The sequence below is a fragment of the Rosa chinensis genome, chromosome 6, assembly GCF_002994745.2.
Source record: "Rosa chinensis cultivar Old Blush chromosome 6, RchiOBHm-V2, whole genome shotgun sequence".
Taxonomy (NCBI): Eukaryota; Viridiplantae; Streptophyta; class Magnoliopsida; order Rosales; family Rosaceae; genus Rosa; species Rosa chinensis.
The window spans coordinates 68,606,741-68,634,014 of NC_037093.1; the positions used below are offsets into that span (position 1 = coordinate 68,606,741).

A 27,274-nucleotide genomic window follows, 5' to 3' on the forward strand; every position below is an offset into this window, starting at 1 on the left:
CTTTCTCGAGGGAGTAAGCACGTGAGGGCATCTACAAAACGTGGGTTTTGTAATTTGGGTCCATCCGTTGACTTCTTGGTTCGATTTGCGAACATGCCAAAAACCTACTGGGTTGCGAAATTATTGATGCCTTTTTTTTTTTTTTGAGTAAAAATTATTGATGGTTTTAAACACGTTGATATTTCATATTTGTGGCATCGCTTTTCTGTAAATATAATGTGTACGACCATATCACAAAGAAAAAAGAAAAAAAAAGGGACCAACTGGTTCGATACTTTTTGGTCAACAGTTACCAATAAAAATAGCTAGACTTTTCAGTAGTTAAATAAACAACGGTGTGATGCAACTTGTTCAACAAATTGGTAAGCAAAGAGTACCAGCCAATACGCAGGAATATGAGGCAGAGACAAAAACACCAGAAAAGTACCGGTAGAGTTCTAATGACCCAAAGGAAATTAAGTAGAGAGAGTAGATAAAATGAAAATTCTTTAATGCATCGACAGTATAAGTGACCCAACATTTATAAGATGATCTCAACTCTTGATATTTATAATCAACTTTTTTTTTTAATAACTAAAAGTGTATTTGATGTAATCCAACCACACATTCATGTTGGTGTAAATGTACGTCGGTGCTCTGAATCATCTCTCTAGATAAAAGCACTAAAAAAGTGCATGTGGGGTTGTCTCTGGTTTGGGACGCAGTTGCATCAAAATAATCGAACCTACGAATTCAACAGACAATTATCTCATCGACGTCATAGTTTTGCATAGCTGCATAAAAAGGGACACTGCCGAATGTGTCTAGCTATATTTGATTATTCCGTCCCCTTTCAAACACTATCATAGTATCTTAATTAGTGGCCGCTTCAACTGTTATAGAATTAAGATGGTGTTGCTGTTAAAAATAGGGGCTATAACCACTTACCCAATTTCATTTTAAAAACTGTCCACTTACTCCACTAAGAGTTTTTTTAACCCCATTTACCCAATCTAACATCTATTGACATTTTTGCATTTATTAATTAAATTGAAACTCATCCATCTCTCTCTCTCTCCACCTCCGGCCAACTGCATCGCCCCACCGGTTTCGCCAGATCACCTTCATCATCCTTTCGCCACCGTCGCGCTATGGATCACCACCCCAGCCAAACAACGCCTTCTCCAAATCGGATCTAAGAAAACCAACCCAGATTGGGTTAGTCCAAGCAGAGCCAACCGCGCCGCCACGACCATGGCACCCCCGAGCCGCCTCCGACCACACAACCCCAGTCCCCTGGTTGTTAGGGCTGGAGATTCGCCAGATCACAATGCTTAGGCTTCCACCTCCACTTGACGAGTTCGCAACCATTGGATTTGTTATTGGAAATGCAATTCCAGCCCTTGAAGATCTCCTTGCAGGTGTTGTTGTACTTGGGAGGAAGTGTTTCTGATGTAAGAGAGCGGCGAAGATGGTGATTGGGTGCCCAAATCAATTTCTAGCTTTTTTTTTTTTTTTTGCTACCCACAACATTTTATGAGTGGTCAAATTTTATTTTTTGTGGTAACTGTGAACTCTGAGAATGGAAGGAAATTTTGCCAGTAGTGATTGCTTTTTTATTTATTGTGATTTGGTTGGCAATAATAAGATTATTGAAACACAATAATAAGATTACTGAAGGGCAATAGTAAAATTATTTATTTGGATAAACCTCCAAAAACTTTCAAAATTTAAAACATCTTCATTTTTCACTAATTATTGATCCCAATAAACTTATTATTGGGAAGCAATAATATGTTTATTCGGAGACAATAATATGATTATTGGGGGAGGGGGGGCAATAATATGATTACTGGGTATTATTGGGAGGTAATAAAATAAGACGCCAGAATCCAGTTACCGGTCCGGTAGCCCGATTCCTGATTCCTGTCACCTGAGTCCTCGGCCGGCAAGGTCTCCGATCACTTCTCTCTCTAATTGACAAAGAAGGAGAGGGCAAAATTGTCCCAAAAATAAATAGAAAAGAATAAAAAAAATACTTAATTGGGTATTAGGGAAATGATCTCTTAGAGTGTTTGGGTAAGCAGGCAATCTCTTATAGTGTTTGGGTAAGTGGGGTTAATTAACCACAAAATTGGGTAAATGATCATTTTCCCTTAAAAATATGTAAGCCTCTAGCACAGCAAGGAACTCGACCTGCAAAACATGCACTAAAGGCTTTAGATATTTATGGTCAAATTCTTCTATGCACCGGCGGTGCAAATGACTTAACACTTGATAAGTAATCTTAGTTATTGATATTTATAGTCAACATTTTTTTTAATAACCATAAAATGTATTTATGTTGGTGCAAGTGTACGTCGGTGTTATGAATCCTCTCCCCTTTTCTCACCGGTAGTTTGGTCATCCATCGACAGCAACAAAACTTGACAATCTTCTAGTTAGGAAATCAAAATTGATGATGGTTTGATATACAAGTTTTGATGGACAGTGTTATGCAGGTGACAAACTATGGTACTATGATGTTTATCATACACTTATTTTACATATATTTGAACAAAAATTATAATTGTTTGAATTAAAATTATAGTATTAAGAACAAAATTACCATATTCATTTACACTATTTACATATAATTAAACAAAAATTACAATATTAACAACAAATTTGTTCAAAAACTCATAACAAAGTCGTAGGTGGTGTAATTACCATTATTAGAACTAAAATTACACAAAATATGACTTAACATTTCTACTCTGACAACAAATTCGTTGTTACATTTATAAATGTGTGGGTGAGATACAGATATGTATTATAAAATTTTCTATTCTGCAGTATGTGTCGGAGAAAGAGTAGTATTCAGAAAGTAGTATAGATGTACGTGGCCAGGAATGGGTGGGTGTATATTAAATCTCTGAAAACGATACCTCTTGGAATTCATTAATTTCTTCTGGACCACCAAGCCAGTAGCATGATTGCTAGTTGCACCAAAATAGTCCCCTAGCCTCCAAAACCTACTTACAGCAATTTAAAATTACTCATGGCTAGCTTCCTGAACTGTAGAAATAAGTGGGCATTACATTTAGAGAGAGAGAGTTAACCAACGACCTTCCAAATTATTCGGCGGATCGAGGATCCGAAACTTATCTAGGTTAATTAGAAATACACTAATTTTATATATATATATATATATATATATATATTTTTTATAAACTGAGCTTATATTTTTATTGATGACCTAACATGTTAGTTACGCAAAAAATAGTACCATAAGCAGAGTCATTAGAGGTAAGTTTGTTAAAAAGTTGTTCTCTTTCATTTTATTCTTATGTTTATGCAGTCAACAACTACTTAGGATGATGTCGTCTAGGACACTACTTTGAGTCTACCGTATATTATATTATTATTGGGAGCATTGAAGGAGACATTATTGGTCGGAGCTGTCTTCTCCCGTCTTGCTTAGAGAGGAAGAGTGAAGTCGGTTACTCGAGCAGCAAGGCATATAAAAAATTGAAAAAGAACAGCTGGTGGTAGCTTGGCTTTACACTGCTCTCTGTAAATTACATGTCCAGGGTCCAAAGTACAGGGCTTTCATAATTTAATTTCAAGACCTAGGGGAAGTGCTTACTGCTTAGCTTAATTAATGTACAGACAATAATAGAGAAATAAGAAGAGCACAAAGCCACAGAGATATACAAAGGAATTCAAAACATAAGTGGTCAAGTCAGCAAGGGGTAAAGCTATGGTATGTTAACATTTCTCATACATCAACTATTTTTACCCCTCTAAGGACTCATGTTATCACTTTGAGAATTAATATTACTATTTTCAGGACTCATATGGTAAACTAAGAAAATTTACCACTTTAAGGACTCATGTTACCACTTTGAGAACTAATATTACTATTTTGAGGACTCATGTGGTAACTAAGAAAATTTACCACTTTAAGGACTCATGTTACTACTTTGAGGACTAATATTACTATTTTGAGGACTTATTTTACCACTTTTAAGGCAATTGTATGTATGTCATACTTTAACACATTGTAGAATTTTCCGTCAGCAAGAATCAAGAAAGTCGAGAAACTCAGTACCCAGAATCACAGCGGCAGCAACTCCAATTCTCCAAATCAAACAATCCCACGCAGCAGCAAGCCAACAACTGCCGACAAGTCAGCTATTGACCTCCATCGAAACGCACAAATCGAAATTTAGAGTAGATTCATGGGATTTCCCTGTATCGGCAAGAATTGAAGAAGAAAGATAGAGTATTTGTACCTGTGAAGTAGGGATCCCCAAATCGGATTGGGTTCGCGGCGATTTCTGACGGCGGTTTGTGGGAGTATTCAATCGTTCAACTCACTTCAACTAATCAAGCAGCCACTGACCTACTGAGTAGTGAGCTGATGTGGGAGTACGCGACTTCCTATAGATAATTTTTTTTTTTTTTTTTTAGGCTAGTATGGGCTGAAGGTAAATAAATACACACACACACTTGGGGGTTTTTAGACCAAAATATTGTCTAAGCTGGGCAGCTCTTCTGTTTGCTTCCGCCACTGCTTCCAATTGAACTCATGTCATCCATATATCACAGTGCTAATATTATAATTCCTCAGCCAAAAAAAGAAAAGACTGTTCATTATTGCAACCACACAATATGAAGAAAATTAGCTGGCTATATATTCCTATATAAAAAAAAGCACCTATGTATACATATATATAATAGTCGCTTCACTACTCGCCGCAGAGAGAGAGAGAGAGAGAGAGAGAGAGAGTGAGATCACGGAGAGAAGCCGACATATCAGATAATCAGATAGAGGAAGACAGTGGTCGAGATTCGAGAAATGGGAAGAAGCTCTCGCTTCGAAAAGGTGGGAATGAAGAAAGGAGCGTGGACCGCCCGAGAAGACCAGATTCTGATAGACTACGTCAAAAAGCACGGTGAAGGCAAATGGGGAAAAATTTCAAAAGAAACAGGCAAGTTTTTTTTTTTTTTTTTTTGTGCAGAATCTTAGTAAGTGCTTTAAATTAATTCTACCATTTTCCTCAACTAATAAGTTTAATCCTGACAAGTGCATGCATGCATGCATGTCAGAATTAGAGATGAATATTAGTGGTTGAGTATTGATGGATTCTATTCTGAGCGGTTTTCTGCAGGCCTGAAAAGATGTGGGAAGAGTGTGAGACTTAGATGGTTGAATTATTTGAGGCCTGATATTAAGAGAGGCAACATTGCAGATGATGAAGAGGAGCTCATCATCAGGCTCCACAGACTTTTGGGCAACAGGTGGAACTCAACACTCCCCTCCTGGCTCCTCTTACCTACACACATTTATGATTATCAATTTATATTTTCCTTATAATTAATAATCTACATCGTCATTTTTGTTCAGTTAATCGTACTTAAATATAATTATAGACTTATAGTGATTGACTTTGATATAAAGAACTTGCTGTGTATATATAGATGGTCATTGATAGCCGGAAGAATACCTGGCCGAACTGACAATGAGATTAAAAACTACTGGAATTCCACTCTAAGGAGGAAGCTACAACAAGAAAATCACTTAAATGAGATCAAGGAGAACTCCTCATCCCCCAGCGGCAGCGGCGCCGACGAGGACGACCCACATTCGACCAAAAATAATGGAGGGGTTGGAGGAGGGATGGTGGAACCAACAAGCTCTTACTGCTTCACCAATCACAATGAAAAGAAAGAAGATCATCAGCGTTATCATCTTGAAAGTACCACCACAACTACTACAAATAAAACAACATTTTTCTCTGGTGCCACCGTTGAAGCCGAAGCAAACAAGAATGATATAGAGCTAGCTGGAGACGACTTGAGCAATGATGTGACGTGGAATGATTTCATAATGGATCTAAATGAAGGTCAGTTAGACATATCTGAATTTCTCCAAACAGACTTTTCAAAGCTTTGTGAATCGGAGAGTCCCATGAAGGTAGAAGTTGGAGGTTGCAGCACCAATCATGAGCTGCCAAATAATTGGGCAGGCGGCCGCAGCTAGGTCCCCGCACCCAAGAGTTATCTTCCGGATGTCTGCTTAATTTTTTGAAATTGTTCTTCATCTTTTAGTTTCGAACTTTCGATCTTAATAATTCACATATAACTATATAAGGCACGTCAGTGATGTCTCAATATATGTCATTTGACTAATAAAACGGTCAACAAATTAGTAGCTAATTCTCTGGCTAGGAAAAAAAAAAAGTAGCTATATATATATATATTATTTGCAATACGCAGCAGTTCCAACTCATGAGTTAATTGCAACTTGCTAATATGTCATTCTATTTGTGCATCTGAGAAAGAGATGCAAGAGCTTTCTTGAGGAGATCCGTGAAACAAACGAAGAAAATAAGACATAAATGTATAATGAAATAGCAAAAGCAAAAGAACAGATGCAAGAACACTACTGCTCTTTTAAAGAAACCAAATGAAGAACAGGAGAGGGCCAAAACCATATGTCATGGCTTTACAATTGGGGGAAGTCGTGTTGATGTTTGTCATACATCAACTTTTTAATAAATATATATTAAATTAAATTAGTTGATGAAACCTGTTGTACAGGTCAATAGGTTATCCATTTATAATTTGACATGTGTACTTAAAAAATAAATAAATTACCATAATAAGTACTCATTAATTGTTTTATACGTAAATCGTTCAAAAACTTGTAAGGAAGATCCTAAATATAGTAATTACTTTGATTACAACTATAATTATCACTAAATACGTCAAATGTGGTGGTTTGTTGTACAGTATCCCATTGATAATATAATTTACAAAAGAAAGGATTGTAGTTACAAAAAGAACAACTGGATTATAAGAATAAGGACTTGAAAAGTTTTAGGTCTAATATGATTATTTACCATACAAACAAAACATTTGTTGTAGCATTGGTAAAGTAATCGTTTTTTTTTGTAAATAGAATCATATTTCAAGTAATTATCATAAAAATGACCATGATTACCACTTTATACCTCAATTGTTGTAATTTACAGTAAAATGTATTGTCAGAGGAGTAATTATCTCATGGATGATGAGATTTACACCAAAAAAAGTATGAATTACAAAATATAAAACTTTAATACACAATTAAGGACTCGCACCTCATTTACTATTTATACATAAAGTTTTACCACTTTGACAGCAATTCGTTGTCACAATGGTAAAATGGTTCTCAGACTTGTAATATAAAAAATTACCACAAACAAGAGCTTGATTACTACTTCTACAACAATTCGTTTCATCGGTCAAATGGTTCTCAAACTTGTCATATTGAATAATTACCACAAATACAACCTTGCCTACTACTTTGGACCTCAATTGCCATAAAATCTAGAAAAAATATTGTTAAATAAGTAAATAACTCCTAAAGGACAATTGTTATAAAATAAACAACCTTATTACACCATAAAGGACTCGCCGCAAATTTACTTAAATATATGAAGTTTTACTATTATAGCAACACATTAGTTGTTTTATTAGTAAAGTGGTTCTGAAAACTTGTAATAGTGAAACATTAACACTTACTACAACTAGATTACCACTTTTTACCATAATTTGTTGTTTTATTGGTAAAACCGGTTCTCAAACTTGTTATAGTGAAATATTAACACTAATTACAACTTTTTACAATAATTCATTATGTCATCAATTTTAAGACTTAGGCTTGGAATATCGAAGCATTATCAAAATTACAACTGAATTACTACCTTTGACCTCTATTATCGTAAAATAAAATGAGAATATGTTTAATTAATTAAAATTTTTTTTTTCTGAAATGGGTCAACTGAGAATTGAGCAAACGGTAGCAGCAATGGTGTGAGTCATGTACAGGAGTCAAAGGGGGCGAGGATTCTGTTACCGTGGGAGCTTTTGCAGCCGGCGCAGTGGAAGGTATACGCTTGAGAAGGTACAACCTAAGGTGCCAAACCTGGCATTTTATTTTCGTGCAACCGTATATGATATCATCGATGAAACTCTAGTTTCTGTAGATGAATGATTATAGTGAATCATTGGGGCATGAAGACTCTAGGCCTGAAAAACTAAGAAGCAGAATTGAAGAGGGAATTGCTAACTGCATTCAAATGCTGCTTGGTTTATGTTATAACTATTGTAATTTGAATTCTCCACCTTTGATGTTAGTTAACTTAATCCTTGTGTGTTTATTTGTAATTAAGCGGAAACTGTGAGTATGATTTTATGGTTAGAGTCTAACTTCGTGTGTTGCTCTATTTTTCTGATGCTTAGTAAGCAAAATATTAGAAGTGGTAATAAGAACATGGAGCCTCAACAATTCCTTTGTTTCTTCCTTGTAAATAAGAACACCAGCTACGATCTGATCAGCATATTGTAATTGTACTAACCATGAGTGGCCCTATGTACGGCCAAAAATCTCACTGCTGCTTTGTTAGCTATCTACTAATAAGAATTTGAGGCTATTGAAGTAGTTAAGTTTATGTATCATGTCTAGCTGAGTAACAAAACTATGAGCTTATCAAGGGTCTACTTTACTGCTACTTGTATATAAGAAGCTTAGAATATATATGCAAGCTCGTTCTGTTTATCAGGAACACCATGGATGCAGCAGCGACTGCAATAATGGTATCTCATGCCAATGATTGTCTCTATTCCTCTGTTAAATTCTGCTTTGTGTAAATTGAAGCATGAGCATCCATTTTCGGAAACCAGTCATTCTTGTGATGTTTATATAAAAAAATGGATTCTTCATTCCGCTGATTGCAGAGTCCAAAGATGATGAGATTTGATTATTATTGTACATCGTTCACAAGATCTATTTCGAAGGCAGCAACTTCACAAGTTCAAATCCATGTTGTCCAACCTTCAGTCATGTTCGGAGATACAGATACCTCATCAGAAAGTGAGAATACACAAGATGTCCACTGTCAACGCCAATTCACCAATCCAATGCAGAGTGTTTTCAGCATTTTCTTGATCTTGAAGTTCATCAAATTGCTGGTTGACACAATTAAAAAATTACGAGCGCTCTTCCTCCTTCTTCTCCTTTTCTCCTCTTCACTTTGTTCCCTGTGGCGCCTCTTCACTCCTAGTCAATATCGCACATCATCATCCAATTCAAATCACACAAAACATCAATCCCTGAACCACATCATCCAATTAATATGAAACAGAAAGGAGAGGACAATCAATTCTCTTTCTATACCTCGCTCGTTGTGGTTTTTACTTGAATAGTGACAACTACACAGGCTAATGAGTTTTGTTTTCTCGTTTTGTACAAGAACAAAACTTGGACCGAGTTTCTTCCTCTTTTCTTCGTCTTCTCTTCTCTTTTTCAATTTAGGGTTTTCTAAATTTGATAGTAGATATGTAATTGAGAATTTTGAAAAAAAAAAAAATTATACAGGCTAACGGCTAAGCAGGTTACCACTATTAAATATTCTAGACCGTCCGTCAGATATATTAATATTTTAATTATATCTAACGGTCTAAAATATTTTAAAAAATTGATGTATTTGATACGTCAACGTATACTAGAATTTTCCTTACAATTGAGTAGTAGCAAAAGATCGGACGACCTCGGACAATTTGCTAACACCTTCGAGATGCAAGACAATACATTTAGGTAACTCTTTTTCAAGAATTACATTTTGCAAGCACCGATCATCATGACGTGGCAAATAATTAGTCCACCGATTGGACCTTTTTAAAAAAAAAAAAATTTTAAAAAAACTTTAGCCCACCACACTCTTACATATGTAACTATGTAAGTAAGAATCGAACATTCGAACTCATAACCTTTATAATGTTGGAATTAAAACTTATCAACAGATCATAACTCACTTACCAACAAATCAAAGCTCACTGATTGGACTTTGATCATTTTGTTAATGATCGACTTAATCATGCATGTCAGTAATGTTGCTAATTCGAATTAAAAGTTTTCAGGCATGAAATTGTCTGAAATGGACTTCAATTTTCCTCTTCATTTCATTCTGTTTTCTCCCCATCGAAACAAAAATTGTGATGAGAAAATGAAAATAATAATAATAAGAGACCTAGACACTTTCTGTCCCAAGTTCCCCTACCTGAATCTGAAATATATACCTCTTATTAGACCCAGGATATTGAAGTTAAGGTTAATTGAATAACTGGTCAAAACAAACACTCACTTTTTGGTTATATTCGCTCTCTATAGCAAGCAACATTGATCTCAGATTAGCGCATGCATTTGTTTTGCTCTTTCTCTTCTAATTTGTTGGGTATCTGTCAGTTTACAAGTAGAAAATGACATTGTCTTTCCAAATGTTATTATTCACAAAATCTTATGATATTTAAAAGGCCACCGACTCACCAAAAAGTTATTTTTTGCCAAAAGCTATTGCATGTAGATCTTTCGGTAACCAACTCTACCTCTATTTTCATGAAAGATTAGTGAAGTAGTATATAGTTGACTAGAGTAAAGAAAATGCAAATTAGCAAAGTATGGGAATTATACAAGAATTTCACCAAATTCTTTCATGGAACATCTGGAATCCTCGATATAGAGAAAAGAATGAGAGTCGAGAGTCTTTCCTCGACAAACCCTAGCGTCGCCCTCTTGGTGCAGCTTCTAGGGAGGCCTTTGCCGCCTCCACATACTCGTCGATTGCACCAAGCTGTTGATCAGCTCTTTCCTTGTTTTGCGGAAGGGTGAATTGTATGCTGTTTGAATTGGCTTAGCTTTCGGCCGGGATGGCTCCTTGGTTGGGGGAGAAGACCCGAGATCGGGTTCGAGCGGCATCTCCCTTCTTATAGGGATTGGAAGATCTTCGATGGAGGCACAGGAATGGTAGCAGAGTCATTGCTGAATGGAGCCGGAGTCTTGCTTTGGTGGAAGGTCATGATATGTGGCTGTTGTGGATGCAGATCGACGGCGGCGACGGCATTGGTCAAGCACTGAGTCTGGGTGCCTTGTTCTTGGGTGTCCAGATCAGTGTTATGGGGTACTCACGAGATCTCTGGAAGATCTAGGTTTGGGACCCAGGAATTTACAATATGCCCTTCTATTTTTGCCGAATTTTGGTGGTGTTCCGCCACTGGGAGAGTAGTCTCTAGTCATATTCAAGGGCGAGGAGGAGAGGATCGAGTTTGGGTTGTTTGGGCCTTAGTTTGAATGTGGTGGCTTACTCAAGTGCAGGCTCAGGACAATGGACTAATGGCTTGGACTTGTTTTCAACAAACCATATCTCGTGACCTGCTGGATCTTACATTTGTGGGAGGCTTTTTGCAATCTACTAGTATTTTCGTACACCAATTGAGGTCTCTAGGCAAACTTACTTATTGTTCAATTGATTCGAGTCATGTATCTTCCACTAGGTTGCGATTTTGTCTTGTTTGTCGCTTGTCTAATTGTGCGCATTTGTTTACAATGAGGGTTATTTGTCATTTGTTCGGTGGTTTGTGTCATCTATAACTTTTGGTATGAGGCAACTTATGATGTACATGCCTTCTGATCATTGACAAGTAATGAAGTTATCTATTTCTGAAAGAAGAAAAAAAAGAAAAGCAAATTATGGGAATTAACCCGAGTAATAAGGAAATAAGAGATATTAAATTAACTAAAACTAGAACACATATTATGAGCGATGGACAAAACTATTTACCAATTGCTTGACACACTTTACTAGTCTTTCTTATATTGATGAAGTATGATTAAATAAGATACATTCTATTATTTAGAATGTTTATAATTATAGTTGAGGTTCAAACTGACATCACATCCCTTTCACAATATAATCAAATTATCAATAATAATAATATGAGTGTAGATTGAAAACCCGCTTAATGGGGTTCTTACCCCTCTACTATAATATAATAAAAAAAGACCAGAGTCCTAGACTACGTTCGGATTTTGATCTCAAATACAACAAAACATCAAACAATTAACATTAACAAGTCTGTTGGACTTGGATGATCTAAAACCTCCCACTAAATCCTACTCGCATGCTAGAAGAAGAATTTGCAATTTCCTAGCTCGATCTCCACCGCTGTCTTTGGAAACTTGCTGTCGTTTGAACATGCCTTTGCAAGTAGGAAATGGATACGTCTTTAAATATATACACACACACAGACACACACACACAGATCCTATCCAGAGCGGAGCTCCGCTTTGAAAATTAACGTGTGAAGTTTGAGTTCTGGGTCACTTTTCGGTCGCATATCCACATCTTGACCGTTCATGTTTTAGGTACTAGTGTATAGATCGTCTCTGCAAATTTTCAGCCAAAATGATGATCGTTAAGACATTGATAATTGCCTTAAATTTAGTACGGTTCAGGTTGATAGATTTAGTCCGTCCATTAGTTTAAGCGAGTTAGATACCTTAACGATCATCAATTTGGCTGAAAATTTGCAGAGATGATCTATACACTAGTACCTAAAAACTGAACGGTCGAGATGTGGATATGTGACTGAAAAGTGACCCAAAACTCTAACTTCACAAGTTAATTTTCAAAGCGGAGCTCCGCTCTGGATAAAATCTATATATATATATATATATATATATATATAGTTTAAATGTTAATTTATCCAGTTTTACTTTGCCCTCCAATCACATTTCAAAAGCATTTTCAATTATGCCAAAGCATCAAGCACGACCTGTTCTTTGTTTTATATATAAAAGATACCTAAAAACTTGACAAGTTAGGAAGTAAGTGACAACAATTAAGCTACTTCTTAATCAAACTTTTTAAATCTATGACATCACTAATCAGCCAAAAATTAAACTTAAGGGTTAATTTCAGTTTATCCCCCTGAGGTTTGGGGGTGTCATCATTTCACCCCCTTTACTTTCAATTTTGATTTTTTACCCCCCAAACTTTCCAATTTCAATCAGCCGTGTCCAATTTCTCCTATTCCGTCCAAATTGGACGTTAACTCTGACCTTTGATGGCTAAAATGGTCATTTCAAGACCAATAAAATAAAATAAAATATATTTTTTTTCTGTTTTTTTTTTATAATTTTTTTTTTATTTTGTCTTCAACCTATACACCGCAAGTTATAATAGGTTTATAAAAACAAAAAAAATACTCTAGGTGGTTGAAAGCCGCTCGCTGGTCTACGATATTTGTGATATATCTCCGATAAAGTGAAGAAATATCTGTAAAAAATAATTTTACACTTCATCTGTAAATAAATATCTGTATATCCCCAATAAAGTGAAGAATATATGTGTAAAATCATTTTTGGTCTACGATATTTGTGATATATCTCCAATAAAGTGAAGAATATATATCCCCAATAAAGTGAAGAAATATCTGTAAAAAATGATTTTACACTTTATCTGTAAATATCTGCATATCCCCAATAAAATGAAGAAATATCTGTGTAAAATCATTTTTTACAGATATTTATTTATAGATAAAGTGTAAAATTATTTTTTACAGATATTTCTTCATTTTATTGGGGATATATCCTAAAATTCTTCACTTTATCAGAGATATATCACAAATATTGTAGACCAGCGAGTGTGTAAAATCATTTTTTACAGATAATTATTTACATATAAAGTGTAAAATTATTTTTTACAGATATTTCTTCACTTTATTGGGGATATATCCTAAAATTCTTCACTTTATCGGAGATATATTACAAATATCGTAGACCAGCGAGCGGCTTTTAACCACCTAGAATATTTTTTTTTGTTTTTATAAACCTATTATAACTTGTGGTGTATAGGTTGAAAACAAAATTAAATAAATCAAAATAAATTAAAAAAAAAACGAAGAAACAGGAAAAAAAAAAAAAAAAAAAAAAGAAGATTTTTTTTATTTTTTATTTATTTTTTATCTTGAAATGACCATTTTAGCTCTCAAGGTCAGAGATAACGTCCAATTTGGACGGAATAGGAGAAATTGGACACGACTGATTGAAATTGGAAAGTTTGGGGGGTAAAAAATCAAAATTGAAAGTAGAGGAGGTGAAATGATGACACCCCCAAACCTCAGGGGGGTAAACTGAAATTAATCATAAACTTAATATATAGTAAGTTAGTAACCACTGCTCAGTGGGTCATTAGCCAAAAATTAAACTTAATATATAGTAAGTTAGCAACCACTGCTCAATGGGTCTGCTTCAGCAATAACAAGCATTTTTTTTTTTGGATCAAAAGAGGTCAGCCCATTATATAGATTCAGCAAGCAGTACAAAAATGAAACACCCCTATGGGGTCGACAGAAAGAATGGTTCCTCAGAGCACCTTAAGACTCCTATTCTAAACAAGAATAAGAACCCAGTATACACCCAGTACACCCACCTTTTAGAAAGTCCACGCGCCATTATTTCAAACAAAAACCTAGAAACTCCGAAGCAGGAATAAAAAACCCTCAGAGCTACTGGTTTCTGCGACCAAGATCAAAAATTAAATAAAATTAGGAGTAGAGGATGACGTATCATCATCCACTCCATCTTCATTCATCAGAGCAGCCCAAATTGAGAATCCTCAATCAAACATAGCCCAACAAGAGACCCATACAGCACACAGGAAGTCCACTGTCCAAAAGCAAGCCCAAAGACTCCAACCATGAGCAGAAGTCCACTCCAGGCCCAACAGTCTTAGAGCCTATAAACAAACCCTAGCATTCCTAGCTACCAAACAGCCGCCACCCTCAGCAGGACCACCACCACCACTGCCACCATATACTTTCCCTTCAGCGCCGTCCAGCATAGGAGAAAGATGACCATCATCACCGTCACAATCTAACTGCAGCCTAGCTGCAATCCTTGCCGCCAAAGGGGAACTCGGGTCACCACCGATCACGTCTTAGCCACCATAAAAATCAACCAATCCCATCTGATCGGATCTAAACCCAAGCCAGCCTGAACAACCCAATCATCACCGAGTCCCTGTTCCACATCACCTAACCCAAATACAACGGCAGCGAATAGCCCTGCACTGCCTACTGCCGAAGAGGTTAAAGGCAATGAAACTCGCGCCATCTCAGCCAAGATGGCTGCCTTTAGAATATCTGATCCATTTAGAAGACAAACTGATCCAAACATAGATTAAAGGGACGTCGAAGCCAAGCACCGCCATCACCAAGGAAGGGAGAAGAAGGAGAGACGTCGCCGCCCTTCCAAATCCAAGATGCAGAGCCACAACGTGGCTGAGAAACCTCTCTGTCGAGAGTAAGGAAATTTGCAGTGCCGCCGCCGCCGCCACTCAAGGCCGGTTGCGACCATAGGGTTTTTCTCGTGAGAGAAGAGAGCATCATGAGAATATTCTTTATGTTTTTTGTCTTTTTGCAATAACAAGCAATTGATCCTAATGATATCAATTTCTATTAAAAAAAAAAAAACAATAGTGTTTTCGTTTAAGTAAGAAAACTAATTTTCAAATGTATTTTTAAATTTAAATTTAAATTTTTAATTTTTAAATACTATGGTATCATAATGTAAGTCAAGTAGGTCTAACACCCAAGACCGGTTCCTTTCCGATTGAATACTCGAGCTCGTCCGGTGGCACCCAAGACCTGTTGATTGAATACTTGGCTCTGGGGATCTACTGCCGGACGGGTAGTCGATCCGATCTGTTTCAAGGGTGCTCTATGGATGGTTGCTCTCGAGGTGGTTCAAATGATTTCGACTTAGGTCTTCTGGCATCATCCCTGTTCAGCGACATGGTTCTGAATCGATGGTGGTGCAGACGATGGGAGGTTGGACTGGCGGGATTCGGGATTGGTTTTTTCGTGGTGTGCGGCGGTTTAGGTCGAAGCGTCGAGTGGTTGTGGCGGTGTAGATCGGGGCGGCACAGGTCGTGGCAAAGCGGGTCGGGCAAAAGTGCTGGGCTTGTGACATACGACATGTCGTCAGGGTGATGGGCCAGGACAAAGCCTGCTTGATGGACTCTGGAGCTGGACTACTCCATTTGGATGCTCTTGGGCTGCCATGTTTTTGCCCTAGGCCTATCCTATGTTTTTAGTTTTGTCTAATTACAATAAATTCTATGTATTAGGAAGCTATGCACTGATGTGCACTCTAAATCTCTCTAGCGTCTCTAGAGTGGTACCAAAAGAGGGTCTCCGCTACCTTTACGTATTTGAATGTCTAATGAGTAGGACTATTTGTACGTACCACTTGTGGTTACTATCACTATCTTCTTGTCTGTCTATGGCCTTAAATAACAGCGGAATGGTATATAACAGCATATTCTCACTTGTGATGAATATATTTTTCTCCTGATTCAAAAATAAAATAAAAATGTAAGTCAAGTAGGTTTAATAAATAATAAAAATAATAAATCACAAAAGTATATAGTAAGTCAGAGGTTTGATTTGTTCCGATGTACTAAAAAATAATCACGATTAAGTAGATTAAATACTATGAAAAGAGGCCCATTTTGCTGGGTACTCCGAGTTTTTTCTCATCAGATCAAATATTACGAAATCAAATGGCATTAGCGTATTACTATACTTTGATTAATGGTTTGGGAAAAAATTACAAACAGTACCCAACTTATGGGCCACTCCGAATTTCTATACCCAAGCTTCCGAAACTATCACAATGGTACCCCAAATATCCCACCCGACCCAACATTCGTACCTGCCGTCATGGACGGTGTTAACTATCATGCCACGTGGCATTTTCTTAGGGGTAAAACTGACCCTCTGTCTTTACCTCCAAGGGAAAAAATACAAATAGTACCTAACCTATGACCGACTCTGAATTTCTGTACCCAAATTTTAAAAAACTATCATAATGGTACCCAGGTTATCTAGCCCGACCCAACATATGTACCTACGTCCCACGCTTGCGCAACCCACCCAGGGCCCCGCGCCTGCGCAGCCCACTCGTGCCCAAGATGATGGGAGAGTTGGGAGGAAGAAGAAAATGAAGAGAGTTTCAGGAAGAAGAAGAAACCTGGTGAAAGGACGAGAATGCCCCTCAAAGTTTGACAATTGACTAACTCCGTAACGGCCAACAGTGTTCTAGGTACTAAAGTTGGGTCAGGGTCCGAACTTCAGGTACCAAAGTGATAGTTTTAGAAACTTGGGTACAGAAATTCGGAGTCGACCATAATTTGGATACTATTTTTATTTTTTACCCTTATGGTTTTGGAATAAGCAAAAAACTAGGGTAACGTCACACTTATATTCTCGAATCTAGATTCTATGTTTGACCAAATAATTTATACTTCTAGACTTCTGGTTTTTACTTTCTCTGATATGAAAGCATATACATCTGATGAAACTTTACAAAAACATGTCATAAGTTTTGATTTTATATGCCTCATTTTAACGAGGAAAGATCAATATTATGCAGAGAATCGTAGTATTTTTTCTTTCTTATATAGACCAGTTGGACACGTACTGCTGATGAACATGAAAAAGTTAGTAATATTACACATGAAGTACCAAAATAGTAGGCCACAACCTTGGCACTTAGTCGGTTTCTTTATTTCGATTCCAACCACGTTGTTAAAGAGATGAAAAGATTAATTCACAGATTTCTAGGTAGTCTTATAATAAAGGATTAGGTTGAATACCAGAAAACATCTATAAAACGAGTCACTCCGAAACACTGGCACAACAACGTGCAATTCTGGAAGAAAGGGAGAGAAAAAAGAGAGACAGAAACCAGAAACAGGAGTGAGAGATGGGAAGAAGCAGCTCTCGTTGTGATAAGGAGGGAGCGAACAAAGGAGCCTGGACTGCTCATGAAGATCAGGTTCTGAGAGATTATGTCAAAGAGTACGGTGAAGGGAAATGGGGGAAAATGTCGAGGGAAACAGGTGAGTAATTGCTTTCAGTACTATGAATACAACTTTCTCAATATTGATGTTTTATGAAAATGGCAGAAGATAGTTGAGGATCGATTATTCATGTAAAAATGTAATACATCATTACATTGTTGGGTGCAGGTCTGAAGAGATGTGGAAAGAGTTGCAGGCTTAGGTGGTTGAATTATCTGAGGCCTGATATCAAGAGAGGGAACATTACTGAAGATGAAGAAGAGCTCATCATCAGGCTTCACAAACTCTTAGGCAACAGGTACTTACCGCCTTTGTCCCTTGACTCACTTCAATAACGATAATTCTACAATTCTGATCAATATGGCATACCGAAAGCAAATTCCCTCTAATTACTAGGCTATAGATGGCAGAAGAACTCCTCGTTGTAATAACTACCAACCACCGAGTAAATACGCTACGACAGTAGTACCCATTGAGAATATATAGCTATAGGCATTGCAAGCAACCGCTAAGAATTTTGTTAACTTATTAATCTTTAATTTAATGTTACAACGAGTGTTTAAACTTTAAACTTTATAAGTTTCAATCAGTATTCAGTACTAGTGTTGAATTATTTGTTTTTTTTTTTACTTTCTGGTACTAGTAGATGGTCATTGATAGCTGGAAGGCTTCCAGGGCGAACAGACAATGAGATAAAGAACTATTGGAATTCTACCATAAGGAAGAAACAGGAAAACAGCTCAAGACGGTCTAGAAACGAGAGGAAAACCATCAAGGACCCTTATTTGACCAACAATGAAATCAGACCAACAAGCAGCACCAGAAATGAATTAGCAGAACAACCATTTCTCTCTGGAGTTGAAAGGAATATTAAGGCAGAACCAGATTCTGGTGACGGATTCTTGCAGACCACTGGTGAAAGTGGTATGGCATGGAACTTCATAATGGATCTAAATGCAGGGCAACTTAGCATATCTGAGTTTCTTCATACCGACTTCTCTAAGCTTTGTGAATTGAATACCATGGTCGCCGACTGCACGAATGGTGCCGACATCGGTCATTTAGAGTTATGAAAGTCGTTTCTATTCATGAAAATTGTTGCTGAAGCTTCTTTGTACTTGCAACAGTTGCTAAATAATTGGGCAGGTATGGACAGTTGTCTTCTTGAAGCAGCTTTGGGTCCTTGATTCTTCTATTCCTCTGCTAATTATAAATCCTTCAACAAAAAGATATATATTTTTTTTTCTGTATTTGCAACTTCCATTGGTGTTTGGTCTCACAAAGAGTAAAAGTTGCTACGCTTTCATGGTTCTGTTTACAAAGCAATCCAACTCCACCCCCTTCTCGGACTTATTAAGCTTCCATTTCTGATTTCTGAGGTGTTTTCAATTTTAACCAAAATGCCGTGTTTACAATACTACCAATATTCGTAAAAAGGGATTTTGCTTCGGTTCCTGGTCGTTTTGTTCTACCTAACTAAAACTAATACGAAAATGATGGATTATCTTTCGGGACAGAGGATAATGTCTGGTTTGTTTGTTAGTCCTGCCAGGTTTGTTTATCAAATCGATGGCTTTCGCTTTTGAGCGGGCGCTTAATCATGAACTGGAATTAATTGAGTAGTTTTTTTAGCATCTGGGTGGATGGAAGTTGGTTTCGTAGTACAAGTAACTGATGTATAATGAGTTGGTAGACTTAACCAACAGCCTCATAGGGTAGATACATTTTCCAATACCAATATACTGTGAAAGAAGAATTTAATTTAACTCAAAGTCTGTCGCTGCAAGCATAAAAACTACAAAAAAGAAAGCCTAAAGCCCAAGCAAATAGCACAAATTAATCAATGGCATTGGATCTCAAAACACTCAAAGTTCCTAGGTTCAAAAAACAACTACACTACAGGCTGTGATAGACCGGCGTACCTTTCTATTCTATCTGATGGTCATGCTCTACCCTACTCATCAGAATCATTACCATCAATGTCTTCTTCTTCCATGCTTCCATCATCCTCATGGTTTTCCTTCTCCTTCCCATGATCTTCTCGCAAATGCTCTACCTTACCATTAGTAATGCCATCAAAATCCAACCTATTGGACCCTATTTCAGAGAGTATTTCAAAGTTCCCACTAGACAGGTTTTGAGTTTCACTCCCATCAAGAACCGCTTGTAAAAGCTCCGAGTAACCTTGCCTTTCGATGCTAACTACAGGGTTGCTAGAACAATACGAAGATGATGAGGGATTGGTGACTGGTGTTCTAGAGTACAGCTGATCCAACTTATTAAAATAAGAGCAAGTTTTGGACTGCTGAGGACGTTTTTTCGGGCTGTCTTTGGTTTTCCTGAAGTACTTGTTGATGTTCTCCCACTTCTCTTTGCACCTCTTGGCACTCCTCTGATAACCCAATGAATCCATTGAAGCACTCACCTGTTCCCAAAGAGGCCCTTTAAGCCCTGGCTCCTGAAACTTGGATTCTATATTACTTCTCACTAGAATCAAAGCCTCAACTTCACTTTGAGGCCATCTGCTATTTGTCTGATCAACTTTGACTGGCGTCAACTCCTCCTCCATAGCTCCATTTGAATAATCACATTGCAACAATGATGGGGTTTCCCTAGAAGGAATGTTGACCTTTTGGCCTGTGATTTTCTCAATGTATGAAACAATGAGCGACTCTCTCTTTGAAGCTAGAGCCTGTTCATGGAGTTGGGCAATGGCTTTTCTCTTATGCTTCTCAGCCTCTTGAAGTCTCCACGCCGCTTCTCTCTCCCTCCTCTCTCTGTCCATTTTCTCAATCAATGCCAAGTACTTGTGGTGCAGACTCTCTTGGTGATCCATCACACGCTTCACTAAACCCTCGAAAAATCGAGTCGTTGATGAACTCAATTGCTCCTTCATCCTCCTCTTTCTCTTCCTCTTCTGAACCTTCCTATACGAAACTTCTTCGTCAATGGAGGCTTCTGACCCATCATCAACTCCAGCTGTAGCTGCTGGGCCACCATTGAGGCCATGAGAACCACCAAAAGGCACAGGAACAAGGTCCACATTCTTGGGGGAGTTTTCATTAGTCAGAGCTGACCCAGAACCAGTTTGCTTATTATTAACCTCACCAATCTTTCCAAGACTATAAATTGCTTCAAGCTCACCATAAAGCCTGTATTTGCTCTCCAATTCCTTGCATATCTCTCCTTCAGTTGCTTGCTTCTGCTTCATGCCTTGTGTTTCATGTGGCTTCCTGCAGACGCATTTTCACAAACACATGGCGTTCAAAATTTACAGCAACATGGAAAAAACAGAGACAAACAAACGAAACAAAAACATGTACGTGTGAATCCAATCCAATTACCAAAAGGGTTCTTTTCTAGTGCAAAATTCCTGGGGTTGCCAACTTTTGAAACCCAAATTTTGTGGGCGGCTCTGAAGAAATAGAGGGCTGTTTTCATCAAGCAGAGCAACCTCACCACTGGCACTGTTCTCATTCAGACCCAGCTTGAAATTTATAGGACTCATCTGCCAATGCAGTGTTCCAGATTGCTCTTGTTCTGGTTGTGGGTGTAATCCTTGAAACAACTCATGGGTAATGGGAGTGGGATGAACAAGGTGGTGATGACCCAACTGTTGGTGCTCAAGTTGTCGGTGGAAACTGGGGTGGTTTTGATTTTGGGGAGTAAAGAAAATGGGCAAAACAGGTGAGGAAGAGTTGGTGTCCATGAAGTGTTGCTGAGAAGGGAGGTCTGCTATTTCAAAATTAGACTGCATATTTATCTTCCTCGTCTAAGATATGTGAATGTGTTGGGGGCACAATGCAAAGCTTCTTTCTTTCTTCTTCTTCTTCTTTTTTTGGGAACAAATCCCAACAGAAAGATCTTTTCAAGTTTCAAGGCTTAAACATATAACCGACTGAACCTCCGCAGAGTACTATGAGAAGGGAAGGATAAGATTGCAGTCCGTATTTTTTTTTTTTTATTGGTATGAAATAAAACCCTAATTTCTATATAGGTTTTAACCAAAACCTACAATTTGACCCCCAAAAAAAAAAAAAAAACCTACATATGAGCTTTTGAAATCAAACACATAAATATCATAGAATTATTAAAAATTTAATCAAAATCTGATTTGAATCAGTCGGTTACTTATTAAAATCTAATTGAATTGACTCTGTATCAACCGTACAAACTCAATTCAATCATAGCTCACAGTTTCATTATTTTACTTATATAATATAAATATCGGGAGATATAAATTAACCAAGTCATTTTGACTCTCACAAAGTATAATGTGTTTCTTCAAAAAGATAGATGAGATAACACTTTTACTATAACAACTTTATTCTGCTTTACTGCTCCCCGATAAAAAAAAATTTGTGCATCTCATTCCATATGAATAGCATCGATTTTTTCCATCGCTATTTTTCATTTTTGTTGCTTAGACTATATCTAGTTAACTACACATTTTTTTGAAAAAAAAAAAAAAACATGTTGAAGAGTACATCCACAGCTACACGTGTTGAAGAAATTGTCCTCAAACTGCAAAAGAGTGGGGAGTCTGAGTACGGCATGGGTTGGGTTTTATTCATGCACGTGAAGATTCGAGAGAGAGAGAGAGAGGTTGTCCTCTTGTCTCGGTTGTTTTGGTCTGCTCGACTTGTCTCCACCATTAATTCTCTGTCTGTACTCTCCCCGCATATGGAGCTCTCATCCAACGGCCACTCCCTGTATTTGACAATTTTACAATTATTGCTGTACGGCTCTGCGCCATCACACGACTCTCTCTCTCTCTCCCGACCCTTCCAAATTTCGAAAGCGATTCCTCATTTACTTCGTTTGGTTCTTCTTCTACAATTTGTTTGCTAGGTTTCGAATTTTCCAAACTCTCTGTCAGTTTGGTCCTTCAATTTGATATCACTTTGGTTCCTACCGCCAAATCGTTTGACAAAACACCCTTGATGTGGCTTCAACTAAAATCAGTATTACTCATAGTAGAGAATGTGACTAAAAGTGACCTAATGTACCGAAAGTGAAGAACGGAACATAAAATTGAGGAATAGAAGTGATAATTTGGAATCCCATGCACTATAGAGCATTGGAACAGTTTTGATTGACTCCAAGTTGAGAAGTTTGATCTTGGAAGATCGAATTATCCAAAGCCCAAAGTTAAAAACCAGGGATTGTCCCAAGGCCCAACCCAACTGATATTGAGCAAAACCAGCAAGTCCTAGCCCAGTCGACGAGAATCTGAAATCATTACAGATACGACACGCCAGCCGTCTTGGCGAGCACGGCATCTGCAAGATCATTCCATGGTCCTCCGTCCATCTCTGATTTTTTTTACTTGAAAATGAAAGAGCCTCTTGTCGTTCGTTGAAACTTGGTCGTCAAGGAAAAGATTTATCACACTAATAATGAGAAAGAAGTCCCTAAGGCAGTGTTTGGGTAGGATATTTAAAGGTTCCAAAGAACTCGAAGATGATGAGATTTTGAGGTGATGTAACAAGATCGAAGAAAGAACGAACCTAGAAATCGAGATGGTTGACCGTTGCGTAGTCGTAGTTCTTCGGGTTCTTTGGAATTTCAGAATTACACCTCTTCATGCGGAACTCAGTGGAAGAATTTGCCTCATTATATGTCTCATATATCTAATAATCCTCTCTCAAAACCCCAAATAATTTAAGTTCCTCTCTGTTTTTTTTGTTTTTTTTTAATCTCTCTAGTCCTCTTCTCCCTGCCCAAAGTACCTTACCCAAACACTGCCTAAATGTTGACTATTTTAGCTATAAATCCACCAGTACTGGATCTCAGTTTCGAAACATAATAAGCAATCAGCAAAGAGAAACAATGGAAGACTATCATACTTTTAACACTTTGATCTTCTCTTTGGTTTCACTGATTGTTTATTCTGCTCTGAGAGTCATCAACGTGTATTGGTGGAGACCCAGAAGCTTAGAGAAGCAGTTAAGAAAGCAAGGGATCAGAGGAAGATCTTACAGGCTTTTCCAGGATGACATGAAAGAGATCAGTAGCTCCAACATGGAAGCTTGGTCCAAACCCATGTCCCTCAACCACCAGATTGCCCCACGTGTCTTCCCATTCTTCTATCAAATGGTTCAAAACTATGGTAACTAATTTAAACAAAATGAGTACTTTGCTGAATCTCATTCTGAAATCTGAATAATGATATTGTGATTTTCTTAATTAGGGAAAGTGAGTCTGTGTTGGATTGGAACAAGGCCAAGGCTAGTAATAGCTGACCCGGAGATGATCAAGTCGATATTAGCAGACAAGAATGGACATATTATAAAGCCACCACTGAATCCACTTGTCAATCTTCTGCAACTCGGAGTTACAACCTTGGAGGGAGAGCAATGGGCCAAGCGCAGAAGGCTCATTAGCCCCGCCTTCCACCTCGAGAAATTAAAGGTACACACCAACTCTCTCTTTCAGGCATTAGATTAGAACACCTTGCCTGCATGGATTGAAAATTAATTGCGGGAAAGTAGGGAATGGTACCTGCATTTGAAACCAGTTGTTGTGGCCTGATCAGTCGATGGGATAAACTAGTTGCTGGTGAAGGGTATTGTGAAGTAGATGTGGCGCCTGAGTTTCAAAACCTCGCCGGCGATGTCATAGCTCGAACAGCCTTTGGAAGTAGCTATGAAGAGGGAAAGAAGATATTTGAACTTCAGAAACAGCAAGTTGTTTTAGTGCTTGAAGCCTATTACGGTTTCTACTTCCCAGGTTTAAGGTACTGAAAATGAATATGATGCTATATCTTTCATACTATCAACAATTCAAGATTGAATAAAATTTAGCAACTACGTGACTATGACAAGTATGCTGTCACGTAATGTGGGGTGTAAAAAATTGTGATTCATTAGAAAATGGCGTGTTGATTTCTATCTATGTACCGCAGATTCTTCCCCACTAAAAAGAACAGGAGGAGGTATAACTTGGACAATGAAATTAAACGCATATTGAGGGACATGATCAGAAGGAAAGAGCAAGCCATTGAGAATGGAGAAGTGGGTGGCAATGATCTTCTGGGTTTACTGTTACAATGCACAAAACAAGAGCAGAATAGTATGACAATTGAGGATGTGATAGAGGAATGCAAGCTGTTCTACTTTGCTGGCCAAGAGACCACGGCCAATTGGCTGACTTGGACTATGATCGTCTTGTCTATGCATCCAAGCTGGCAAGGAAAAGCAAGAGAAGAGGTCCTGCGTGTCTGTGGAAACGAAACTCCCGATTTGGATGCCTTAAATCACCTCAAGATCGTAAGTGACATGCTATGTTGTTAGACTAGACATATGAACAATTGATGAAGGATAATCTCGTTTTCAAATCCATAGTTCAAAATAAGAGTCTAACAACGTAGAATGTGTTTATGAACCTTATTTATTTTCCTACTGTGAGCACAAGATGTTCAAACAAATGCCTAACTCAACTGCTGTTAGAGGTTGTTAATTTTTTTCTGAAATGTTATGCAGGTATCAATGATATTAAACGAAGTTCTGAGGCTATATTCAACAGTGAGTGCACTCTATAGGCACACCAACCAGAAAACCAACATAGGAGGCATTTCAGTCCCAGCTGGGGTTGAATTTGTGTTGCTCACTCTGTTTCTTCAACATGACCCCAAATACTGGGGTGAAATCGTTGGGGAATTCAACCCGGAGAGATTTGCCGAAGGAGTTGCAAAAGCATCAAAGGATCAAATGGCGTTCTATCCATTTGGTTGGGGACCAAGAATATGTCTAGGCCAAACATTTGCTGTGATAGAAGCAAAGATGGCCCTGGCTATGATTCTTCAACGTTTTTGGTTCGAGCTCTCGAGCTCATACACTCATGCTCCTGTTATAGGCATTACCGTTCAGCCTCAACATGGAGCCCCAGTTATCCTCCATAGAATTTAAGATACCAGATGAAATTTTTAGCCGGGATTCTGATGTTGTTCACATCCATTTAGTACTTATGATAAGACTATTGTTGGCATCACACTTGATTTATGAAAGTGCTGCCAATAATAAGGTGTAATTGTCACTTGGGTCACATCCATTCAGTTCTTATAATAAAACATTAAAACCAGTTACTGGCATCAAGCTTGAAACTTTGCTTTAAAAGAAGACCAACATAAATTTGTTAATGCAAGGAAAAATCTCAGTGAAGAATACATGGAGAAAATCTAGAGTGGGATTTTTCCTAGAATTAGCAAAAGGCCTTGTCGAAAGTGCTTTAACTACAAACTGAAACGAGGCTCAAATGTCATGCAGAGTAAACCAACTCTCATCCATTTCTAGAAATCTATTCATCCACTCCAAATTCAGAGGCCCCTCGTCAGCAGTTGAGCCATCAAACAAGAACTCATCTCCAGATGATCCATTAAAGCTCATGGACTTGAAGAAGTAGTTCTCCTCGCGTTTCGTGCTGTCATCTTCCATTCCAATTGGTACAGCATTGTTCTCCATTAACTCAACATTCTGAGGCTCGGACGAGGAGGACAACTCTTGTGCTGCTGGATTTGATGATGCACAAAGTAGTCTGTTTTGTTTTTGTGATCTCTCGTTATGCCTGATCTTCTTGCTCAAATGAGAGTTCCAGTAATTCTTAATCTCGTTGTCTGTTCGACCAGGCAGTCTTCCGGCAATCAATGACCACCTAAATTGGAACAGAATCCGACTCAATCCAATTGTGAAACCCCAATAACAAAAAGTAGTGTCTGAAGTGAAAGAAGTAGATCACCTGTTTCCAAGGAGTTTATGAAGCCTGAGTATCAAGTCCTCTTCTTGGTCTGATATATTGCCTCTCTTGATATTTGGTCTAAGATAGTTCATCCATCTCAGTCTGCAACTCTTCCCACATCGGTTTAGACCTGCAATCACAAACAACAAAATTAAAACCTTCAACATTCATCATCATATCTTGAGAAGAAAGAGAGAGAGAGATGAATACTAAACCTGCTTTGGTTGCAACAGACTTCCACTTTCTTGGGCCATGGACTTCAATAACTTGAGCCAGTCTCTGATCTTCTTCTGCTGTCCAAGACCCTCTGTTTACTTCCTTGTTCTTGTAACTTCTAGTGCTTAATGGCACCATTGCCACTTCCCTATTCCTCAGTGATTTCTTGCTGAAAGTAGTAGGGTTGAAGCTTGAGAAGGTTTATATATTTATGGCAGTGAAGAGATGTGGCAATGTTGGTTCTATCTAAGCTAAATTACCAGCTACCTTTCATTGGAAAAGTTTCGACCCCAGCTAACTCTATATAGAAATTCCGAGGACAAACAGACAATGTGCATGTATTTAATGATTGCTCTCATATGAATGTACAGTACACATGACTTGGCACTTTGGCAGTAAGTAAAAATGTGAAAAATGCAGATCAGATGGCCCACATTGTCCAATCATATCTACCCCTGATTTCTAAATAATTGTATGATGCATGTGATGTGTTCTATGAAGGCAATGATGACAAAGTTTGACAGCAGTGAAAAGTAAATTACCCTTTCCATCAGGACAACAAATTAGTCAAGTGATTCAAAAACACAAGAGTCAAATACATCATAAGA

The 27,274-nt window shown here is 37.8% G+C and overlaps 5 protein-coding genes across 6 annotated transcripts; 3 read left to right on the top strand and 2 right to left on the bottom strand.

Annotated features, from left to right (window-relative positions):
* The first annotated feature begins 4,701 nt into the window (after window positions 1-4,701).
* LOC112173463 (transcription factor WER) lies at window positions 4,702-6,183 on the top strand. Its single transcript, XM_024311096.2, has 3 exons — window positions 4,702-4,955; window positions 5,136-5,265; window positions 5,446-6,183. The coding sequence occupies exons 1-3, from the start codon at window positions 4,823-4,825 to the stop codon at window positions 6,005-6,007; spliced, it is 825 nt and encodes a 274-aa protein (XP_024166864.1). The 5' UTR covers window positions 4,702-4,822; the 3' UTR covers window positions 6,008-6,183.
* An 11,320-nt stretch (window positions 6,184-17,503) lies between these two features.
* Window positions 17,504-19,344, top strand: LOC112168782 (transcription factor MYB1). Of its 2 annotated transcripts, none has more exons than XM_024305700.2 (3): window positions 17,504-17,753; window positions 17,883-18,012; window positions 18,358-19,344. In XM_024305700.2, exons 1-3 carry the CDS (start codon window positions 17,618-17,620, stop codon window positions 18,785-18,787), a joined length of 696 nt encoding a protein of 231 aa, XP_024161468.1. In that variant the 5' UTR covers window positions 17,504-17,617; the 3' UTR covers window positions 18,788-19,344. The 2 variants fall into 2 exon arrangements, with proteins under 2 accessions (XP_024161468.1, XP_024161469.1); XM_024305701.2 differs by having other exon boundaries at window positions 17,512-17,753; window positions 18,361-19,344.
* Window positions 19,345-19,454: 110 nt separating this feature from the next.
* On the bottom strand, window positions 19,455-21,645 carry LOC112168781 (trihelix transcription factor GT-2). The gene is made up of 2 exons (XM_024305699.2): window positions 21,059-21,645; window positions 19,455-20,947 (listed from the first exon to the last, which is right to left on the bottom strand). Exons 1-2 carry the CDS (start codon window positions 21,469-21,471, stop codon window positions 19,669-19,671), a joined length of 1,692 nt encoding a protein of 563 aa, XP_024161467.1. The 5' UTR covers window positions 21,472-21,645; the 3' UTR covers window positions 19,455-19,668.
* Window positions 21,646-23,192: 1,547 nt separating this feature from the next.
* Window positions 23,193-25,810, top strand: LOC112173671 (cytochrome P450 CYP72A219). Its single transcript, XM_024311353.2, has 5 exons — window positions 23,193-23,826; window positions 23,908-24,128; window positions 24,209-24,453; window positions 24,622-24,985; window positions 25,199-25,810. The coding sequence occupies exons 1-5, from the start codon at window positions 23,547-23,549 to the stop codon at window positions 25,622-25,624; spliced, it is 1,536 nt and encodes a 511-aa protein (XP_024167121.1). The 5' UTR covers window positions 23,193-23,546; the 3' UTR covers window positions 25,625-25,810.
* LOC112173673 (transcription factor WER) lies at window positions 25,798-26,970 on the bottom strand. The gene is made up of 3 exons (XM_024311354.2): window positions 26,666-26,970; window positions 26,451-26,580; window positions 25,798-26,366 (listed from the first exon to the last, which is right to left on the bottom strand). The coding sequence occupies exons 1-3, from the start codon at window positions 26,802-26,804 to the stop codon at window positions 25,967-25,969; spliced, it is 669 nt and encodes a 222-aa protein (XP_024167122.1). The 5' UTR covers window positions 26,805-26,970; the 3' UTR covers window positions 25,798-25,966.
* Between the last annotated feature and the right edge of the window lie 304 nt (window positions 26,971-27,274).

Bases quoted from the DNA above. Each gene is read 5' to 3' on its own strand.
- LOC112168782 (XM_024305700.2), top strand. From the start codon at position 17,618: ATGGGAAGAAGCAGCTCTCGTTGTGATAAGGAGGGAGCGAACAAAGGA. The intron at 17,754-17,882 runs GTGAGTAATTGC...TGTTGGGTGCAG, and splicing joins GAAAATGTCGAGGGAAACAG to GTCTGAAGAGATGTGGAAAG. The intron at 18,013-18,357 runs GTACTTACCGCC...TTCTGGTACTAG, and splicing joins CACAAACTCTTAGGCAACAG to TAGATGGTCATTGATAGCTG.
- LOC112168781 (XM_024305699.2), bottom strand. From the start codon at position 21,471: ATGCAGTCTAATTTTGAAATAGCAGACCTCCCTTCTCAGCAACACTTC. The intron at 20,948-21,058 runs GTAATTGGATTG...ATGCGTCTGCAG, and splicing joins ACTAGAAAAGAACCCTTTTG to GAAGCCACATGAAACACAAG.
- LOC112173671 (XM_024311353.2), top strand. From the start codon at position 23,547: ATGGAAGACTATCATACTTTTAACACTTTGATCTTCTCTTTGGTTTCA. The intron at 24,454-24,621 runs GTACTGAAAATG...TATGTACCGCAG, and splicing joins TTCTACTTCCCAGGTTTAAG to ATTCTTCCCCACTAAAAAGA. The intron at 24,986-25,198 runs GTAAGTGACATG...AATGTTATGCAG, and splicing joins CCTTAAATCACCTCAAGATC to GTATCAATGATATTAAACGA.
- LOC112173673 (XM_024311354.2), bottom strand. From the start codon at position 26,804: ATGGTGCCATTAAGCACTAGAAGTTACAAGAACAAGGAAGTAAACAGA. The intron at 26,581-26,665 runs GTTTAGTATTCA...TTGTGATTGCAG, and splicing joins GTCTGTTGCAACCAAAGCAG to GTCTAAACCGATGTGGGAAG. The intron at 26,367-26,450 runs GTGATCTACTTC...GTTCCAATTTAG, and splicing joins CATAAACTCCTTGGAAACAG to GTGGTCATTGATTGCCGGAA.
- LOC112173463 (XM_024311096.2), top strand. From the start codon at position 4,823: ATGGGAAGAAGCTCTCGCTTCGAAAAGGTGGGAATGAAGAAAGGAGCG. The intron at 4,956-5,135 runs GCAAGTTTTTTT...GGTTTTCTGCAG, and splicing joins AAAAATTTCAAAAGAAACAG to GCCTGAAAAGATGTGGGAAG. The intron at 5,266-5,445 runs GTGGAACTCAAC...GTGTATATATAG, and splicing joins CACAGACTTTTGGGCAACAG to ATGGTCATTGATAGCCGGAA.